This window comes from Corythoichthys intestinalis, chromosome 15 (genome assembly GCF_030265065.1).
Source record: "Corythoichthys intestinalis isolate RoL2023-P3 chromosome 15, ASM3026506v1, whole genome shotgun sequence".
Classification (NCBI taxonomy): Eukaryota; Metazoa; Chordata; class Actinopteri; order Syngnathiformes; family Syngnathidae; genus Corythoichthys; species Corythoichthys intestinalis.
Genome location: NC_080409.1, coordinates 49,663,192 through 49,680,573, shown reverse-complemented (window position 1 = coordinate 49,680,573; position 17,382 = coordinate 49,663,192). Strand labels below are relative to the sequence as shown.

General features: G+C 41.0%; 1 protein-coding gene across 1 annotated transcript; it reads right to left on the bottom strand.

Moving 5' to 3' along the window:
* Window positions 1–2,622: 2,622 nt before the first annotated feature.
* vash1 (vasohibin 1) lies at window positions 2,623–16,640 on the bottom strand. Its single transcript, XM_057859365.1, has 7 exons — window positions 15,758–16,640; window positions 15,281–15,369; window positions 12,937–12,993; window positions 10,097–10,171; window positions 7,083–7,464; window positions 3,534–3,643; window positions 2,623–3,461 (listed from the first exon to the last, which is right to left on the bottom strand). Exons 1-7 carry the CDS (start codon window positions 16,061–16,063, stop codon window positions 3,389–3,391), a joined length of 1,092 nt encoding a protein of 363 aa, XP_057715348.1. The 5' UTR covers window positions 16,064–16,640; the 3' UTR covers window positions 2,623–3,388.
* Between the last annotated feature and the right edge of the window lie 742 nt (window positions 16,641–17,382).

Sequence of the window (17,382 nt, the reverse complement as noted above, 5' to 3'; positions counted from 1 at the left end):
ACAATGCAAAACCATATGTTTGGCGTAAAAGCAACACAGCTCATCACCCTGAACACACCATCCCCACTGTCAAACATGGTGGTGGCAGCATCATGGTTTGGGCCTGCTTTTCTTCAGCAGGGACAGGGAAGATGGTTAAAATTGACGGGAAGATGGATGCAGCCAAATACAGGAACATTCTGGAAGAAAACCTGTTGGTATCTGCACAAGACCTGAGACTGGGACGGAGATTTATCTTCCAACAGGACAATGATCCAAAACATAAAGCCAAATCTACAATGGAATGGTTCAAAAATAAACATATCCAGGTGTTAGAATGGCCAAGTCAAAGTCCAGACCTGAATCCAATCGAGAATCTGTGGAAAGAGCTGAAGACTGCTGTTCACAAACACTCTCCATCCAGCCTCACTGAGCTCGAGCTGTTTTGCAAGGAAGAATGGGCAAGAATGTCAGTCTCTCGATGTGCAAAACTGATAGAAACATACCCCAAGCGACTTGCAGCTGTAATTGGAGCAAAAGGTGGCGCTACAAAGTATTAACGCAAGGGGGCCGAATAATATTGCACGCCCCACTTTTCAGTTTTTTATTTGTTAAAAAAGTTGAAATTATCCAATAAATTTTGTTCCACTTCACGATTGTGTCCCACTTGTTGTTGATTCTTGACAAAAAATTAAAATTTTATATCTTTATGTTTGAAGCCTGAAATGTGGCGAAAGGTTGCATGGTTCAAGGGGGCCGAATACTTTTGCAAGGCACTGTATTAGCACCCCTGGTGTTAATACTTTGTACAACCCCCTTTTGCCAACAAAACAAGGTATGGGGACTGAGATGGCCATGGGAGGAGCTTGATTTTGTGTCTAGTGAACCATTTCTGTGTTGATTTGGCCATATGTTTAGGGTCATTGTCTTGCTGAAAGACCCAGTGACGACCCATCTTCAGCTTTCGGGCAGAGGGCAACAGATTTTGATTTAAAATGTCCTGGTATTTCAAAGCATTCATGATGCCATGCACCCTAACAAGGTTCCCAGGGCCTTTGGAAGCGAAACAGCCCCACAGCATCACTGACCCGTCCTCATACTTCACAGTGGGTATGAGGTGCTTTTCAGCATGCGCATCGTTCGTGGCACGCCAGACCCTCTTAGTGTTTGTTGCCAAAAAGCTCAATCTTGGTCTCCCAGGCTTCAACTGGGACCGTGTACTTTGGTCAGATGAGACCAAGATTGAGCTTTTTGGCAACAAACACTCTAAGTGGGTCTGGCGTGCCATGAAAGATGCGCATGCTGAAAAGCACCTCATACCCACTGTGAAGTAAAGGCCCTGGGAACCTTGTTAGGGTGCATGGCATCATGAATGCTTTGAAATACCAGGACATTTTAAATCAAAATCTGTTGCCCTCTGCCCGAAAGCTGAAGATGGGTCGTCACTGGGTCTTTCAGCAAGACAATGACCCTAAACATATGGCCAAATCTACACAGAAATGGTTCACCCGACACAAAATCAAGCTCCTCCCATGGTCATCTCAATACCCAGACCTCAACCCCATTGAAAACCTGTGGGGTGAGCTGAAGAGGAGAGTACAGAGGAGAGGACCCAGCTCTCTGGATGATTTAGAGAGATTCTGCAAAGAGGAATGGCTGAAGATCCCTCTTTCTGTCTTTTCCCATCTTGTGAAACATTATAGGAGAAGATTAGGTGCTGTTTTGTTGGCAAAAGGGGGTTGTACAGGCACCAGGGGTGCTAATAATTATGACACACATTATTTGATGTCAAATAATTATTTCTTTATGTGGGATTTTTCCCCCACTGTATAAATGCACTTGTATTGAAGGATGGATTTTTCTGTTTTTTTTTTTCCATTAAGGTCCCATATTATTTAGAAAAAAAAATATCAGAAGCTAAAAAACACATAATTATTATAAATCCAATAATTATGGAGGGCACTGTATTTCTTCAGTTACTGTTCTACTTGTTTCATTAATTGCTAGTTATGGAATTTGGTAACACGTTATTCGACATTGGTGCCATAAGACTGTCATAAGACCATCATAATTATGACATGACACTACCATGAGCATTAATGAATGCTTATAGCAGATGTTATTTAATGTCATCTGGCAAAATAATCACTTTTGAATGGATGTAAAAGATCTGAGTTGGACATAAATGGAGTTAGTGACATAATTTGCCGGATGACACTGAATGACATCTGTCATAAACAATCATTAATGCCCATGATAGTGTCATAACGTCTTATGGCAGTCTTATGATGCCACAGTCAAATAAAGTGTTACCTATTTAGCTAAATAAATCAACACATAAGCCGCACTGGACTAGAAGACGCAGGACTCAAAATGAGGGGAAAAATTAGCGGCTTATAGTCCAAAAATTATGGGGTACTTTCTGTACTCGGGATAGGCGACACTGCAGTTGTTTACATCCACGTGAACCGTTACACCCTTACACAAACAGCTCTCAATTGGGATGCAAATGGACACACACCTGCACACTTACCAAACAATTGCACGCATTGATATGATATGTCAAGTAGCACATTTACGCTGATTGATATACCGTATTGGCCTCAATATAAGACTATAAGAATATAAGACAAACCCCTCTTTTTCAAGACTCAAGTTTGAAAAAAGACTTTTTGAACACCAAATCAATTTTTATACAGAAAATAATTACAGTACATCTGAAACAAATGATTATGACAATATATGAGAGAAAAAGCATGTTATTTTGCCTCATTCAAATCTTAATATCTGAACGTTTAAACATGTAAACTAAAGTGCAATCACATTCGTAAATGAATGGCTTCTGGTTTTTGAAATGTAAATAACCTATTGTGATAAAATAACAAAATTGCAATAACTGCATTAACCATCAAAGTGAGGTCTAACTGTAACTGTAGTCTTGAAACAAATCTGAATAAGGAAAAACGTTGCAATAAAATAATGCAAACTGGTTAAACTTGAGAGTAGCTGAGATCTGTCATGACAGAGCATCGCTTCAATGATATCTGGCGCCATCTAGCGTCCTGAATGGGTATAATGTCTACACCCCAAATATAAAACGACTCCCACTTTTTCAGTCTTATTTCAATGCAGAAAACACCGTCTTTTATTCGGGCCAATACATTACTTTCCTGTATAACTCGAATGTAACCTACAGTATATCTAAAGTTAGTAAAAATGTTTACACACAACAGCACCAGTTATGTATATAAAATGCTCAAGAAACAACAAAACGTGACAATGTGACAGTGAAATAGGCTTTTGTTTGGATTTGTATGAGGGAAATTGGTTCCCAATTGAATGTTGCATTGCAAGAACAGGCCAATGTGGACCGTGAATGATACCTCGTCTGTGGCCTTGTCCAAAAAAATCACACTCGAATCTGATAAACATTCATGTCTCCAGATGCTTTCTGTTCCAGAGCCTTCTTCTCTCCAGATGGACTGAAACCAAAAGACAAATTTAGCATTGGCAATAGTTAAGACAGTTAAAAATTATACAATGATTAATTGTACCGTCTTTCAACACAGCTGATTCTACGAACGGGGCTTCCCGGTCCTCTTAGGGGTGAACCCATGCTATTTCTCCTATCTTTGGTGGGAGTTGGAGGTGTTGGCTTTCCTATCTGCAGACAGAAAAAAAACCCACTTCACAAAGTAACCATGATCGAGGAGAAGTGCTGGCAGTAAAACGCAGTAGCGATTGATGGATTGAACAGCCAAGCGGGAAAGTGTATCGCTCCGTCTCATTAGTCTTATTACATTTAGAGCTCAGCATCAAGGTTCCTGTCATTAATTTATCATAGGGGCAGGTTGAGAGTGGATCTTTGGAGAGGGCTAGCAGGTCAACTGGGTTTCTGAAAACGATTTGTCTTGAACAAGGCATGAGCAACATTTTAAACGACCAACTACAGTGGCTTGAAAAAGTATCTGGACCTTTAGGAATTTCTCACATTTCTGCATAAAATCACCAAATGCGATCTGATCTTTGTCAAAATCACATAGATGAAAAAACTGTCTGCTTTACCCTATAAATGGGTGGTTTTAGTTTTCGTATTTCAATGAGGATAGCATGCAAACAATGACAGAGGACGGAAAATAAATAAGTGAACCCTCTACCTATGGAGACTTAAAGAGCAACTGAAACCAATTTTTACCCAACAATTAAAGTCAGGTGTGTGCCCAATCACTAATGAGTTGTTTAAAGCTGCCCTGCCCACTATAAAACACACACCTGGTAAGAAATGTATTGATGAGAAGCATTGTCTGATGTGCATCATGGCTCGGTCAAAAGAGCTGTCTGAAGACCTGCGATCAAGGATTGTTGATTTGTATAAAGCTGGGGAAGGATTAAAAAAAAAAACATCTCTAACAGTCTGGATGTTCATCAATCGACAGTCAGAGAAGTTGTCTACAAATTGTTGAAATTCGCCCCCCCGGCCAAGACGCACGGAAACAGCGACAGCCAAAACAAGTGCCGCTCGGCCGATGCTGCCTTCGCGCGCGCCAACCGGGAAGGCAGAACTTCGCGCGTTCTCTTCTTATTTTTAACCCTTTGTACTGACTGCATGTTTCAAAAGTTTGAAAAAGACTCGCCGAAAGCAGGTTGACAATTTATTCGTCGACAAAGGTCAAAAACAAGGCAAAAAACAGACGACGGAGGGACAGTTCTGGATCCAAAACAAGGATACGTGTTTCCGAGCAGCAAAATCTGTGTTATCTCAGTGTCCAGTCTTTTTAAAGTCCTTGATGAAGCGGGCCGTGCTGAAGGTGTGTCCGAAGGTGTGTCTGGGCATTGCTTTTGGGTCTTCCCCTCTGTGGCCGGTTTTGGGTGACTTAGGTTCGTGCGCGGATGGGACGCCCGCTATCAACTTTGTTGTCCGGGCTGGCTTGTATTTGTTTTAGGACAAAGCGCTTTGTCCTTGGAGTTTGCTGGGAGAGCTGATTGCAAGAGTTGGTGCGTCAATCTTGTTCGTGACGCATGCGTTGGGCTTCTGTGATAAGACAGCGTTGTGTATCTCTTCTATTTCTTCTCATTAAACTATGGTGTGCTAATTATTTTATATTAGTAGTGCAGTCCTACCGTAGGTATGAAAATGATACTATTTCCTGATAAATTATATTACGTGTGTTAGAGTTATGCAAACAGTTAGACGGTGCCTACGAGAACCTGTACCATTCTTTCTCATCTCCCCCTCATTAGCCCGGATAAGGTGATTCACTTTACTGTGTCAAAGGGCATGTAGTGGAGTCTGCTTAAACAATAGTTAGATGAATGTGTTAGACTAATGCAAACAATTATATGGTGTGTGCGATGACGGTGTCGTTTCCCTTCAAAATGGAGAGAGTTTGGCACTGTTGGCTACTCGTTGGGAGAGAAGCGTCTATCAAAGATGACGGCAAGACTTCAGCACAGAATACTCAGAGAAGTAAAAAGGAACCCTATAGTGTCTGCTAAAGATGGCACAGTCCAATATCTCTGTGCACACATCAATTATATGTAAAACTATGGTCAAGAATGATGTTCATGGGAGGACTCCACAGAGGAAGCCAAAGTCTGAAAAAAATATTGTTGTTCGTTTCATGTTCGCAAAAAGGCACTTGGAAACTCCACAGAGGTTTTGGCAAAATATTTTGTGGACTGATGAAACCAAAGTTGAATAGTTTGGGAGTAACATACAAAGTCATGTGTGGAGGAAAAATAGAACAGCTCAGCAACCTCATCCCCATCATGAAGCATGGTGGAGGGAGCATCATGATTTGGGGCTGTTTTACTCCCTCAGGGCCTGGACAACTTGGAATCATTAATAAAAGAATGAATTCAAAGGTTTATCAGGATGTTTTGCAGGAAAACCTGAGGCCGTCTGTCAGACAGTTGAAACTAAAATAAGGATGGATGCTAGAACAAGACAATGATCCAAAACACAGAAGTAAATCAACTTCAGAATGGTTTCAGAAGAACAAAATACAAGTTCTGGAGTGGCCAAGTCAAAGTCCAGACTTGAACCCCACTGAGATGCTGTGGCATGTCCTAAAGACAGCGATTCATGCCAGACATCTCAGGAATCTGACTCAACTACAGCAGTTTTGTCGAGAAGAATGGGCCAAGGTTAGTCCTGATTGATGTGCTAGACTGATCTGCTGAAGGGGTGGGGGCACAAAATATTAAATGTGATGGTTCACTTACTTATTTTTCCATCTTCTGTCATTGTTTGCATTCTGTCCTCATTAAAATATGAAAACCTATAAATGTTTGGGTGGTTTTAATTAAAGCAGACAGTTTTTTCATCTGTGTGATTTTGACGGTGGTGATCTTTCTCACACCACTGTACAAATGAGCTACACTTATATAGTGGTACCTCTATTTATGATAAGCAAGTAGTCTTGTAACTCAAAAATTTCTTAAATAGAGCTGCGTTTTACATGGAAATGGCCTAATCTGTTCCAAGCACTACTGACACGCAACATTAAAGTCTCCAATTGGGGTAAAACCGGGAAAAAAAACACCAGTCAAACCATAAGCCCCTTTCACAAACGTATCCCGGTAAATTCCCGTGTAAGGTGACGCTGGATTTAATCGTGTCTTTGCATGTAGAGATAGCCCGGGAATGACGCGTGTTGAACACCTGTAACCCAATGTTTTATTACCCCTTTTCCGCGAACGCGTGTACTTTTGTTTGTATTTAATAAACCCTTGAACGCATCCCTCTGTTGTTGTCTGCTTTGAGGTACAACCTTGTTCCCGCAGTTGCGGACCCTAACATCGGCAACAAAATAAACCACACATTTCCAAAGATGGACAATGGACTCTTCCTCAGCTCCACGATCCAGTAGCAATTTAATTTTGTTCTGTTTTCAGTTTAATGTTGCCATTTCCACCCGTTTAAATCCCAGGATTTTAACGGTGTCCAGGTATGTGTGAAGGGGACTAAAGTAGTGCCTTGAATGAACGGAATTGTCATGTTCTAAAATGCTGTGGACATTAAAAGAGCCCATTTGAACTCTTGTTGATCAAAACAGCAGCAACTGATTTCAACAATTTACAGAGACAGAACCAAACTCTACCTTGAGCCTCATGTCTCGAGTGTGTCTCTCCAGTTCCTTCCGCAACTCTTCCTTGCTCAGCCCATCTAAATCCAGGACGGAGTGCTTCCACTCTATTTGCTCCACGCTGTGAGGGTCATGTGACACGTACTGGCCAATCTTGACCTTGCGCAGGGCGTGCCAGTAGCCACTGTAGGCCCCTTCGAAGTCCTGCACCAAGTCCATCAACGTGCGGTGCTCCAGGGGCTTGAACATGAGATCCTCTCGCCGACTCATGCCCAGCGCGCCGAAGCGTCCGCCGCTGTGGACTCCCAGCACGATGTGGTAGAAGTAGTTCCCTGAGAACTGAGACTTAAAGCTGATGGGGAAGCGTTCCACGGCCGGCATGCTGTTGGTGAGGTAACTTGGCAAGCTTGGTCAAGGAGAAATACTGAGGAAAAATACAGTGTGAACAGTATTTGTTTTTTGCTGATTTTTCTTAGGCTAGGTTTAAATATCTTAAGATTTTTTTGATTTACGAAAGCCCTATTTCTCTCAAAAACTTATCAAATTAGAGACACCACTTGGAAAGTCGATGGTTCTTCAATCTTATCATTTGGGTGATTTTTCATGAAGCTAGCTTAAACTATTTTAAGGTTTTAGGAATATAGCTATTTTTTAAGTTTCATCAAGATGTTTAGGTCTATTATGTAGTATGCCTAGTACAGGATTTGTTACTAAAATGGTATTTTGTATTTTTTAAACTGATTTTAGAGTCATAAAATCATTGAAAAGGTTTTCCATGAAAAGCCTTGATGTATTTTTTAATCAATCTCATTAAAAAATACAGGTAGTCTCTGGTTTACGACGTACTTGACTTAAATGATTTCGACTTCACAACGCCGGAGTCTCATTCGCCATTTTGTCTCCAGTCATTTTTTGTTTTTTTTTAGTCGCATAAATAGTACCTTATTGTTCCTAACAGCATCTTATTTTTTATTTTATTAATATGACGTGTTTTGTCCTCACTAAAAGTGAATTTGTTCAGCTTTACAGATAACAAACAATTGTGCTTTTTGAAGGTTTTTACTTCACGTTTGACAATTTCTAAAGGTGTAACACACATACGTACACTTATGTTCAAAATGACACACATTTTAACAATAAAACACGAGACGATTAGTGTTCAAACGTCCATCTAGTTTCTTCAATCTGTACTGTATATTTAGTAGATTAGTCTAATTTGCTTGATGAAAGTCTGCTAGCTTAAATGCTACAAATGCTAACAGATTTACAATTCTCATAGCAAATCGCTCACACGTAACTCCACAAACTGTAGCTCTAAAGTCAATTACAAATGCATGCACAAACATATATTAGCTGAAACAACTTATCTAGTCTGATCAATTTGTAGACTGAATAGCCTAATTTGCCTAACAAAAGTCCGCTAGCTTACGTGCTACGAATGCTAACGTATTTACAATTCTCATAGCAAGTCACGCACACGCAACTCCACAAACTGTAATTTTAGTTTCATTCTGCAAGTGTTGATGTCATGAGCAGCTGTATAAAGTCAGCAAACCACACGGGAGTCTGACATTGTCATTTCAGAGCTTAGCTCGCTGTCTAGCGAGGACTTAGCTCCAACAGGTACATGTTTTGGATAGTTTTTTTTTTTTAATTTAAAGGGTGTTTTGAGGTTTTAAAAGCGTTAATTCTGACTTCCGCGGAAATCCGGGTTACATCGCCAGGACAGGAATGGGAACTCGATCATAAACCAGGGGCTACCTGTATTACGAAGTGTCGAGAGTTAGATTGTCTTGAGTCGTATGTATTTTTTAGATCCAATGTGCCTCAGTCACAGGTGAGTATATGAAGCCAATTGTATTGGTTGTATTCTTTTTTGATGAGACGTTACCACTTAGCGAAGAGGTCGTTAGCGATTTTGCTAATTAATGTCTTAAATGTCCGTTTGTATTGTGTTTTGGGGAAGCATATTAGCACTTGAGTTACAGTTAGACAGTAAAGTTGTCGCATATCTTTTTATAAAGAAACCACACAAATAACCACTTCATATAACAGTTTAGAGTCTCAACACAAACTCAAACTAAATTGTCATACAGCAGTGTGCTTTGAAATTTAAATTTGGATTGTATTTACGAACAACAGTTTAATAAAGAAGACTGAATTAGCGCTAAACGATATTCGAAAAAAACTAAGATGTCAACTTATTAGGGGTTTGCGATATTTCGGTCCCAGTTGAAGCCTGAGACCGTGTGCTTTGGTCAGATGAGACCAAGATTTAGCTTTTTGGCAACAAACACTCTTAAGTGGGTCTGGCGTGCCACGAAAGATGCGGATGTTGAAAAGCACCTCATACCCACTGTGAAGTATGGGGGTGGGTCAGTGTTGCTGTGGGGCTGTTTCGCTTCCAAAGGCCCTGGGAACCTTGTTAGGGTGCATGGCATCATGAATGCTTTGAAATACCAGGACATTTGAAATCAAAATCTGTTGCCCTCTGCCCGAAAGCTGAAGATGGGTCGTCACTGGGTCTAATGACCCTAAACCTAAGGCCAAATCTACACAGAAATGGTTCACCAGACACAAAATCAAGCTTGTGAAACATTATTGGAGAAGATTAGGTGCTGTTTTGTTGGCAAAAGGGGGTTGTACAAAATATTAACACCAGGGGTGCTAATAATTGTGACACACATTATTTGATGTCAAATAATTATTTCTTTATGTGGGATTTTTTCCCCACTGAATAAATGCACTTGTATTGAAGGTTGGATTTTTCTCTTTTTTCCATTAAGGTCCCATATTATTTGAATAAAAAACGAAAAAGCTAAAGAACACATCTTTTTCAGGGGTGCCAATAATTATGGAGGGCACAATAAGTGGTTCAAAACAGGTGCAGGTGAATGCACCTAATTTACTAAATAAAACTTCTTTCAAACTGATCCATGAAATATTTTTGTTTTTGGTTCAGTCTCTAACCCTAACCCTAACGTGTTCTGGAGCTGCTTTGAAAGAACTGACGACTACAGAAAAGATACATGCCCAAGATGACTGCCTCCAGGCATTTGATTGGCAGGGCTTCACGCGTCATCTCCTTGGCGATGTCCATCAACCTGTGGAGGATAAAGTGATGAGTTTACTGTGCTGGATATACTGTATATGACTTGATTTCGTCAAGGTATCTAGTAGTGGTTCTTAACCTTGGGTTCGATTGAACACTAGGGATTCAGCAAAGGTTAAGATACTATTTTCATACACTGACTAAAGGCAAAGCGATATTTTGGACTAGATTTTGGACTACTGGTTTCCTGATTGGAAGGTTGACTCGCACCAGGAGTGGGAACCTCTTGGTACCTCACGATACGATACGGTTTGCGATACAAAGCTCACGATAACGATGATACGGCGATACGACGATTATCGATACATTGGTCAGGAAATCATTTAAGAATGTTCTAAAAACAACTAATAAACAGAAAAACAAGCTTCTGCTGTGAATTGGAATGAGTTTATCACCGGTAGACGTCCAATCCGTTTGAAGTGGGAGGGATGGCAGCGAATGAACGAATGTCTCTTCTTTTGTATGTTTTATACAAATTCATTCACTCATTTTCCGAGCACACCCTCAGCCTCTCCGGTAAAGCCTATTCAGGAGTGCCGAAGAGGAGGGTCAATCGGGAAGAAGAATCTCGGATTCAGGAGGAGCAGTGTGGTTTTCTTCCCGGCCGTGGAACAGTGGACCAGCTCTATCTACACCCTCGGCAGGGTCCTCGAGGGTGCATGGGAGTTTGCCCAACCAGTCTACATGTGTTTTGTGGATCTGGAGAAGGCATTCGACCGTGTGCCTCGGGGAGTCCTGTGGGGGGTGCTCTGGGAGTACGGGGTACTGAGCCGCTTGGTAAGGGCTGTTCGGTCCCTGTATGAGCGGTGTCATAGTTTGGTCCGCATTGCCGGCAGTAAGTCGAATTCGTTACCAGTGAAGGTTGGACTCCGCCAAGGCTGTCCTTTGTCACCGATTTTTATGGACAGAATTTCTAGACTCAGCCGAACTGTTGAGGGGGTCAGGTTTGGTGACCTCAGCATTGTAGATGATGTGGTGCTGTTGGCTTCATCAAGCCGTGACCTTCAACTCTCACAGGAGCGGTTCGCAGCCGAGTGTGAAGCAGTTGGGATGAAGATCAGCATCTCCAAATCCGAGATCATGGTCCTCAGTCGGAAAAGGGTGGAGTGCCCTCTCCGGGTCCGGAATGAGATCCCGCGCCAAGTGGAAGAGTTTAAATATCTTGTTCATGAGTGAGGGTAGGAGGGAGCGGGAGATCGACAGGCAGATCGGTGCAGCGTCTGCAGTAATGCGGACTCTGCACCCGTCCGTAGTGGCGAAGAAGGAGCTGAGCAGAAAGGGCGAAGCTCTCGATTTACCAGTCGATCTACGTTCCTATCCTCACTTAATGGTCACGAGCTGTGGGTCGTGACTGAAAGAACAAGATCCCGGATACAAGCGGTCGAAATGAGTTTCATCCGGAGGGTGTTAGAGATAGGGTGAGAAGCTCGGTCATCCGGGAGGGACTTGGCATCGAGCCGCTACTCCTCCGTGTTGAGAGGAGCCAGCTGAAGTAGCTCGGGCATCTGGTTTGGATGCCTCCTGACACTTCCCCGGAGAGGTGTTCCGGGCATGTGCCACCGGCAGGAGGCCCCGGGGACGACCCAGGACACACTGGAGAGACAGTTGCCACGTTTACATGGAGCCAAATATTCCAATTACAATCGGAATATTTGTTCAAACCAAATAAATGTGTTCCATATTAACACCTCATTCGGAATGAACAGGCCCAAACCGAATGGAATTTCATTCCGATTCACAGGGGTGGAATATTCCTTTTCCCAAACCGATTAGAAGTAAAATTATATCATGTAAACAGGGAAGCGGAATGGTGTGTGGTTGCGTTCTTTCTGCACATGCTCCGTACTGACGTGGTGACCTCACTTGGTGACGTAAGTAACGTCACTTGCAACGTGGCTTCCAAGCACACGCACAGCGCACCTAATTGGAGTCCGGCGGAAAGATTGTATTTAATTCAAACTTTAAAAGAATTGAATATAATTGCTCGCTTCGACGGGCGTAAAACGAGGAACAGTGAACTATTTAAAAAAGTTCACGAGAGGTTACACGAAGCCAGAATAGACCGGAGCGTTGACCAGATTAGAAACCGGTGGAAAACCGGCTACTACAAGGCAAAAGAGCAAAACAGCAGAAGTGGATACGACCCCACAAACACAACAAGTGGGTTAAAGTTAAAACAGCAGCACTCTGACGATCGATCTCCATGTTTTGCAACGTGACGCTTTGTTTTGATTAATCTGCGCATGTCAGACGGCAGTTGTCAAACGTCCTTTCGGAATAAAGGCAGACACATGTAAACGCTGGATCGGAATAGATTAAGTGACATGTAAACAGCTGATCTGAAATTTCCATTCGGAATGATTTGAATCGGTATGAATAAAAGTCAGCATGTAAACGTGGCTTATGTTTCTTAGCTGGGCAGGGAACGCCCTGAGAACCCGCCGGAGGAGCTGGTTGAAGTGGCTGGAGAGAGAGAAGTCTAGGCTTCCATGTTAAAGCTCCTGCCCCCACGACCCGACCCCTGAGCAAGCAGAAGCTGATGGATGGATGCATTTTCCGAGACGCCCATCCTCACAAGGGTCGCTGGAGCCCACCCCAGCTGACTATGGGCAGTATACCCTGAATCGGTTGCCAGCCAATCGCAAGGTGCAAGGAGAAGAACAACCAATCATACACACCTTTATACGAATTAAATACAGTAAAATATTTTTTGTCTGAAATACTGAAATGAAACCCAGCAGTAAAAAGTTTTCTTACGCAGTAAGAGGTCGGCTTTTCTTTATTTCAAAGAACTGCGTCCCGGTGTGATTGTATCTGTAGGTTATAGTTAGGACGGCATGGATCAGAGTCTCTTTGTCTCATGATATTCTTGGCTTGTCGCTAAATTATGGATGAATTTTAGCTCTAGCTGGCAATCGTCGTCTAATTATAGACATTTTCTATGCAAATTTTGACCTGTTTTAATTTTTTTTTAACATATAGAACAAGAATGGCTTATCAGGCAGTTTGTGTTTTTCATGTAATTTGTAAGCAGGGGTGAAAGTGGGCCAGAACGGTCAGGAACGTAGTTCCGGTATAAGATTCAGGGCCGGAATGCTGTTTCGGTAAACGGTGCTTTAATTCCAAAAATATGACGGCAACTGTCAAAACTCTATATGTATAAAAAAAAAAAAAAATTTTAAAATGCTTCGCTGACACACGTGCATTTCATCTCCAAGAAGAAAACAAATTTACCAACATCAGATTTACATACACAAGTGTTGACAACAAGCATAATAAAGTGCTTGTGCAGCGTAATCGGTTTCCACCAATGTTTATTATTTACTTTATTCCACGGACGGCATGGAGGTTTCCTTAGCTGCTGCAGTTATCCGAGTTTGACGGTGATCAGTCACGTCAATTTGCGAATGCACGCAGCAAAGCAAAACGCCTGGACTTATTTATCCGTTCAAGAGGCTGACATACTGACATGTAATCAGCAGATACTTAGTTCTGATTGGTTCAAATGTGCATGTTTTCTGGAACAGCAAAAAAAAAAAAGTCAATGTTTGCGCAATCTTCAAAATATATTCAATTTCACTCTGCATAATATAAATCATTTGTACTTATTTTTCTGAATGTATGATACTTATATCTTTGTTATATATATATTAGAGATGTCGGACCGACGCCGATCGATCGGGTCCGATTACGTCATTTTCAAAGTATCGGAATCAGCAAAAAAAATATCGGACATGCCTTTTTTTAAATATAGATATTTTTTAATTAAATCGTTTTCTAATTGTATTAACGTTACAGACAAAATGTCTTACACTCATCCAGAGTCTTTAGTTTTGGCTTAAAGTAGGGTTATCAAATTTATCGCGTTAACAGCGGTAATTAATTTTTTTCAATTAATCACGTTAAAGTATTTAACGCAATCAACGCATGCGCTGCACGACCCACTCACGCAATGTCGCGTTTAATCTATAATGGCTCCGTTTTACCTATATATAGAGCTAAAAGGCAGCGTAAAATGAGTAGAGTGAATTTTGGCAGCCTTTAGAGCCTTTTTTTAATTGGCTAAAGCCTTACAATCCCTCTCTCAACAATTAGAAATATCATGGGAAGCAATGTGGGGATGAAAGGTAGTTGTTGATCTTTTTCTTAACACCATATGTTATTTCCCAACGCAGAGAAGATATATCAATTGGTGCCACTTTGCACAGTCATGGATTTGGGCAGAACAGATGGCTACAGTATCATTTACTGAAAGCTCAACAAATACACTAGATGGCAATATTTAGTCACAATATACAAAGTCACAAATTATCCTTTAAGAATTACAAGTCTTTCTATCCGTGGATCCCTCTCACAGAAAGAATGTTAATAATGTAAATGCCATCTTGAGGATTTATTGTCATAATAAACAAATACAGTACTTATGTACTGTATGTTGAATGTATATATTTGTCCGAGTTTTATTCATTTTTTTCTTAATGCATTGCCAAAATGTATATGATCGGGAAAAATTATCGGGAATGATTGGAATTGAATCGGGAGCAAAAATTTTTAAAAAAGCAATCGAATCGGGAAATATCGGGATCGGCAGATACTCAAACTAAAACAATCGGGATTGGATCGGGGGCAAAAAAACCTGATCAGAAAAACCCTAATATATATATTAAAAAAAGTAAATGTTTACATTAACTTCCAATTTTAATATACATACAATGTCCTTAAGTCGTTAAAACTGACATTTGGCATTTAGTATGTGAGGAAATGAGGGAAAATTAAAATTAGGAGATGGAGGTTGGGGTTATGGCTGTTTTTGTGTTAACTTTTATTTTGCAAATCATTGAAAAAATACATTTTTGAATGAAAATCAGTTTTTGTATGTGTCATAGAAATAACTGCTTAAACAGTTTTCTTTGCATTTCAGTAGTTTAAGAGGTTTGACCCCCACCAAAAAATGAAAGGGAAAAAATAAATAAATAAATAAATAAAAATTCTGGCTCCGTGGCGACCTTCACGTCGGGGAGTTCCGGCAAGAAATTGTAGCCACTTTCACCCCTGTTTGTAAGTAGTAGTGCTCAAATATTTCTGCGTTGTTAAAGGATACTGTAATTCCCTGATGTATTTCTGTATGGCTTCCAGGCGCAGTGGGATCGCGGTGGTAGGCTGGTATGTAGGCACGCTTGGTATTGGCATCTGAGAGACAAACAGCAGCGTTATACTAGTAGACCTCCAAGCAACATACAGTACTGTAGTCAATGGGGAATGTTTTATGAATCGTGTCATGGCTAGTACAGTAGGACAAATCTGCCAGAGTGTATGATAGACTCACTGATTACATGGCTAGTTAGTGAAAGAGTAATTCTGGGTTTATAGCCCCGCTTTTTTTTGTACTTGGAGCAACAACAACAACAACAAAATTCTTCTGCATGTTTAATCAACTCCATTATCAAATTAGTTGGCAACTAATTTGTCAATTGATTTTAACCGATTAGTTTTTGCGGCCTTAATGTTCAAAATTCTTCGATACAAGTCCATTCTGTTGGTGGCAAGATACCAAATTCTACTCTAGTAAAAAATTTACCTTGGGCAAGTCAGTGGCACCACGGATGCTCTTTCCCAACGCATCCCCGTCCGGGTGGATCCGAGCCACGTGCCGCCACATTCTCTCCCAGGTGTCCTCGTCCATGGGGAGGCCACCTCGGTTGACGTAGAAAGGCACCCCGCCGTCCCCCAACTCTTCATCCCCTTCATCCTCCTGCTCATCATCCCTGTCCTCCACCGAGGCCCTCAGCATCCCTCCGACGGAATCCTGACACTGGCAACAAAGATGCTGATGCTTTGGACTGTTCACTCGTGGCTTTGCTGGCACGTTTGAGGAGGTTTGCATCAGGCAGGCTGGTCCAGCGTCTTACATACTCCAGCTTATTGAACTAATATCTCCAATGGGTTTAAAGGTATTATGACTCATAATGAGGTAGTACAGTCACAGCAGAATAAAGTACACCAGTTATCTCTCACTAAATGTGTTTTACTTGACATTAACTACATCAATGTGGACTAAAAAGGATATTTTCAATACATTGGCCACCTATCATAAAATGTTGATGTAAAGCAGCTGTGGTAAGCTGGTTAAATGCATGGTTAACCTATTTAAATGACTATTTGCCCACAAAGCAGCCGCTTTTTTAACACTTAATGTAAGAGGATTTGGCAAGCAGACAAAAGTCTTTTCAAGGAATGACTAATTCCCAGTTCAGCCGGATGTCATTCAAACAAAAGATAGCCAACAAATGACCTGCACGCTCAAGAATCCCTTTCCCGCCTCAGTCGGTCACTTAATTTGCGTTTCTTATTAAACTATGTATTTCCTTCCACGGTTATTGTTTAAAAAAGTGCTACCGGTATCCAAAGCCAAAGCCTGATGCTCCCCATCCGATAAGCCGCTCCGGTCGACACTCCCTGACTGTCCCCTACTGCGCATGCTCACAATGAAGGTGATGAGCTCAGTTGTGACGAATGCTGCGTTCACGTGTGCTCGTTCAACGTAATAATTCCAAACACTACTGTAGTTGTCGAATTTATAACAGATACTGCATGTGGTGGACCGAACATGCACAAGGATATATATAAAACAATCTATACCACAATTTACAAAATCCTAATTGTTCGCCATATATTTGCTAGTTTAAAAGAGGCGTTTGAACCGAACTGACCTCCAATTGTCGGTGGCGGTTTAAATTAGGAAGGACTCGCCCAAATGACCACGAGGGAGGTATAATAGAAAAATAAATGAATAAAATTTTTTTTAATAAAAATTACCAACTCAATTGGATAATACAAATGGCAAATACATTAACGCCAAACAATAAATAATATGCATTTAAATTAACAATGGGAAAAAAAAAACATCCAAACATTCAAATACCTAAATATTCCACCCCTCCAGATGGTAGGGGCCAGGTCTTCAACAGCTTGGTCGTTGACTCAAAACAGAAATAAATATTCAGACAAAAATATTAACTAGTAATAAAGTTTATTGAAGATATATTGAAAATAATTCAATCAGCAGCACATTGCTCGGTTAATTCATTTTAAAAAATGCAAATCCAGAAAGTCTGGAGAATAAGTAAACACAAAATTACTTAATTGTACTTTTATGTGCGATTGACTTGACTTAAAATGGTGAATTTTGGACTAATGAGCTTG

Bases quoted from the DNA above. Each gene is read 5' to 3' on its own strand.
- vash1 (XM_057859365.1), bottom strand. From the start codon at position 16,063: ATGCAAACCTCCTCAAACGTGCCAGCAAAGCCACGAGTGAACAGTCCA. The intron at 12,994-15,280 runs GTATCCTTTAAC...TATAACCTACAG, and splicing joins AAATACATCAGGGAATTACA to ATACAATCACACCGGGACGC. The intron at 3,644-7,082 runs GTAGAGTTTGGT...TTCTGTCTGCAG, and splicing joins CTCGAGACATGAGGCTCAAG to ATAGGAAAGCCAACACCTCC.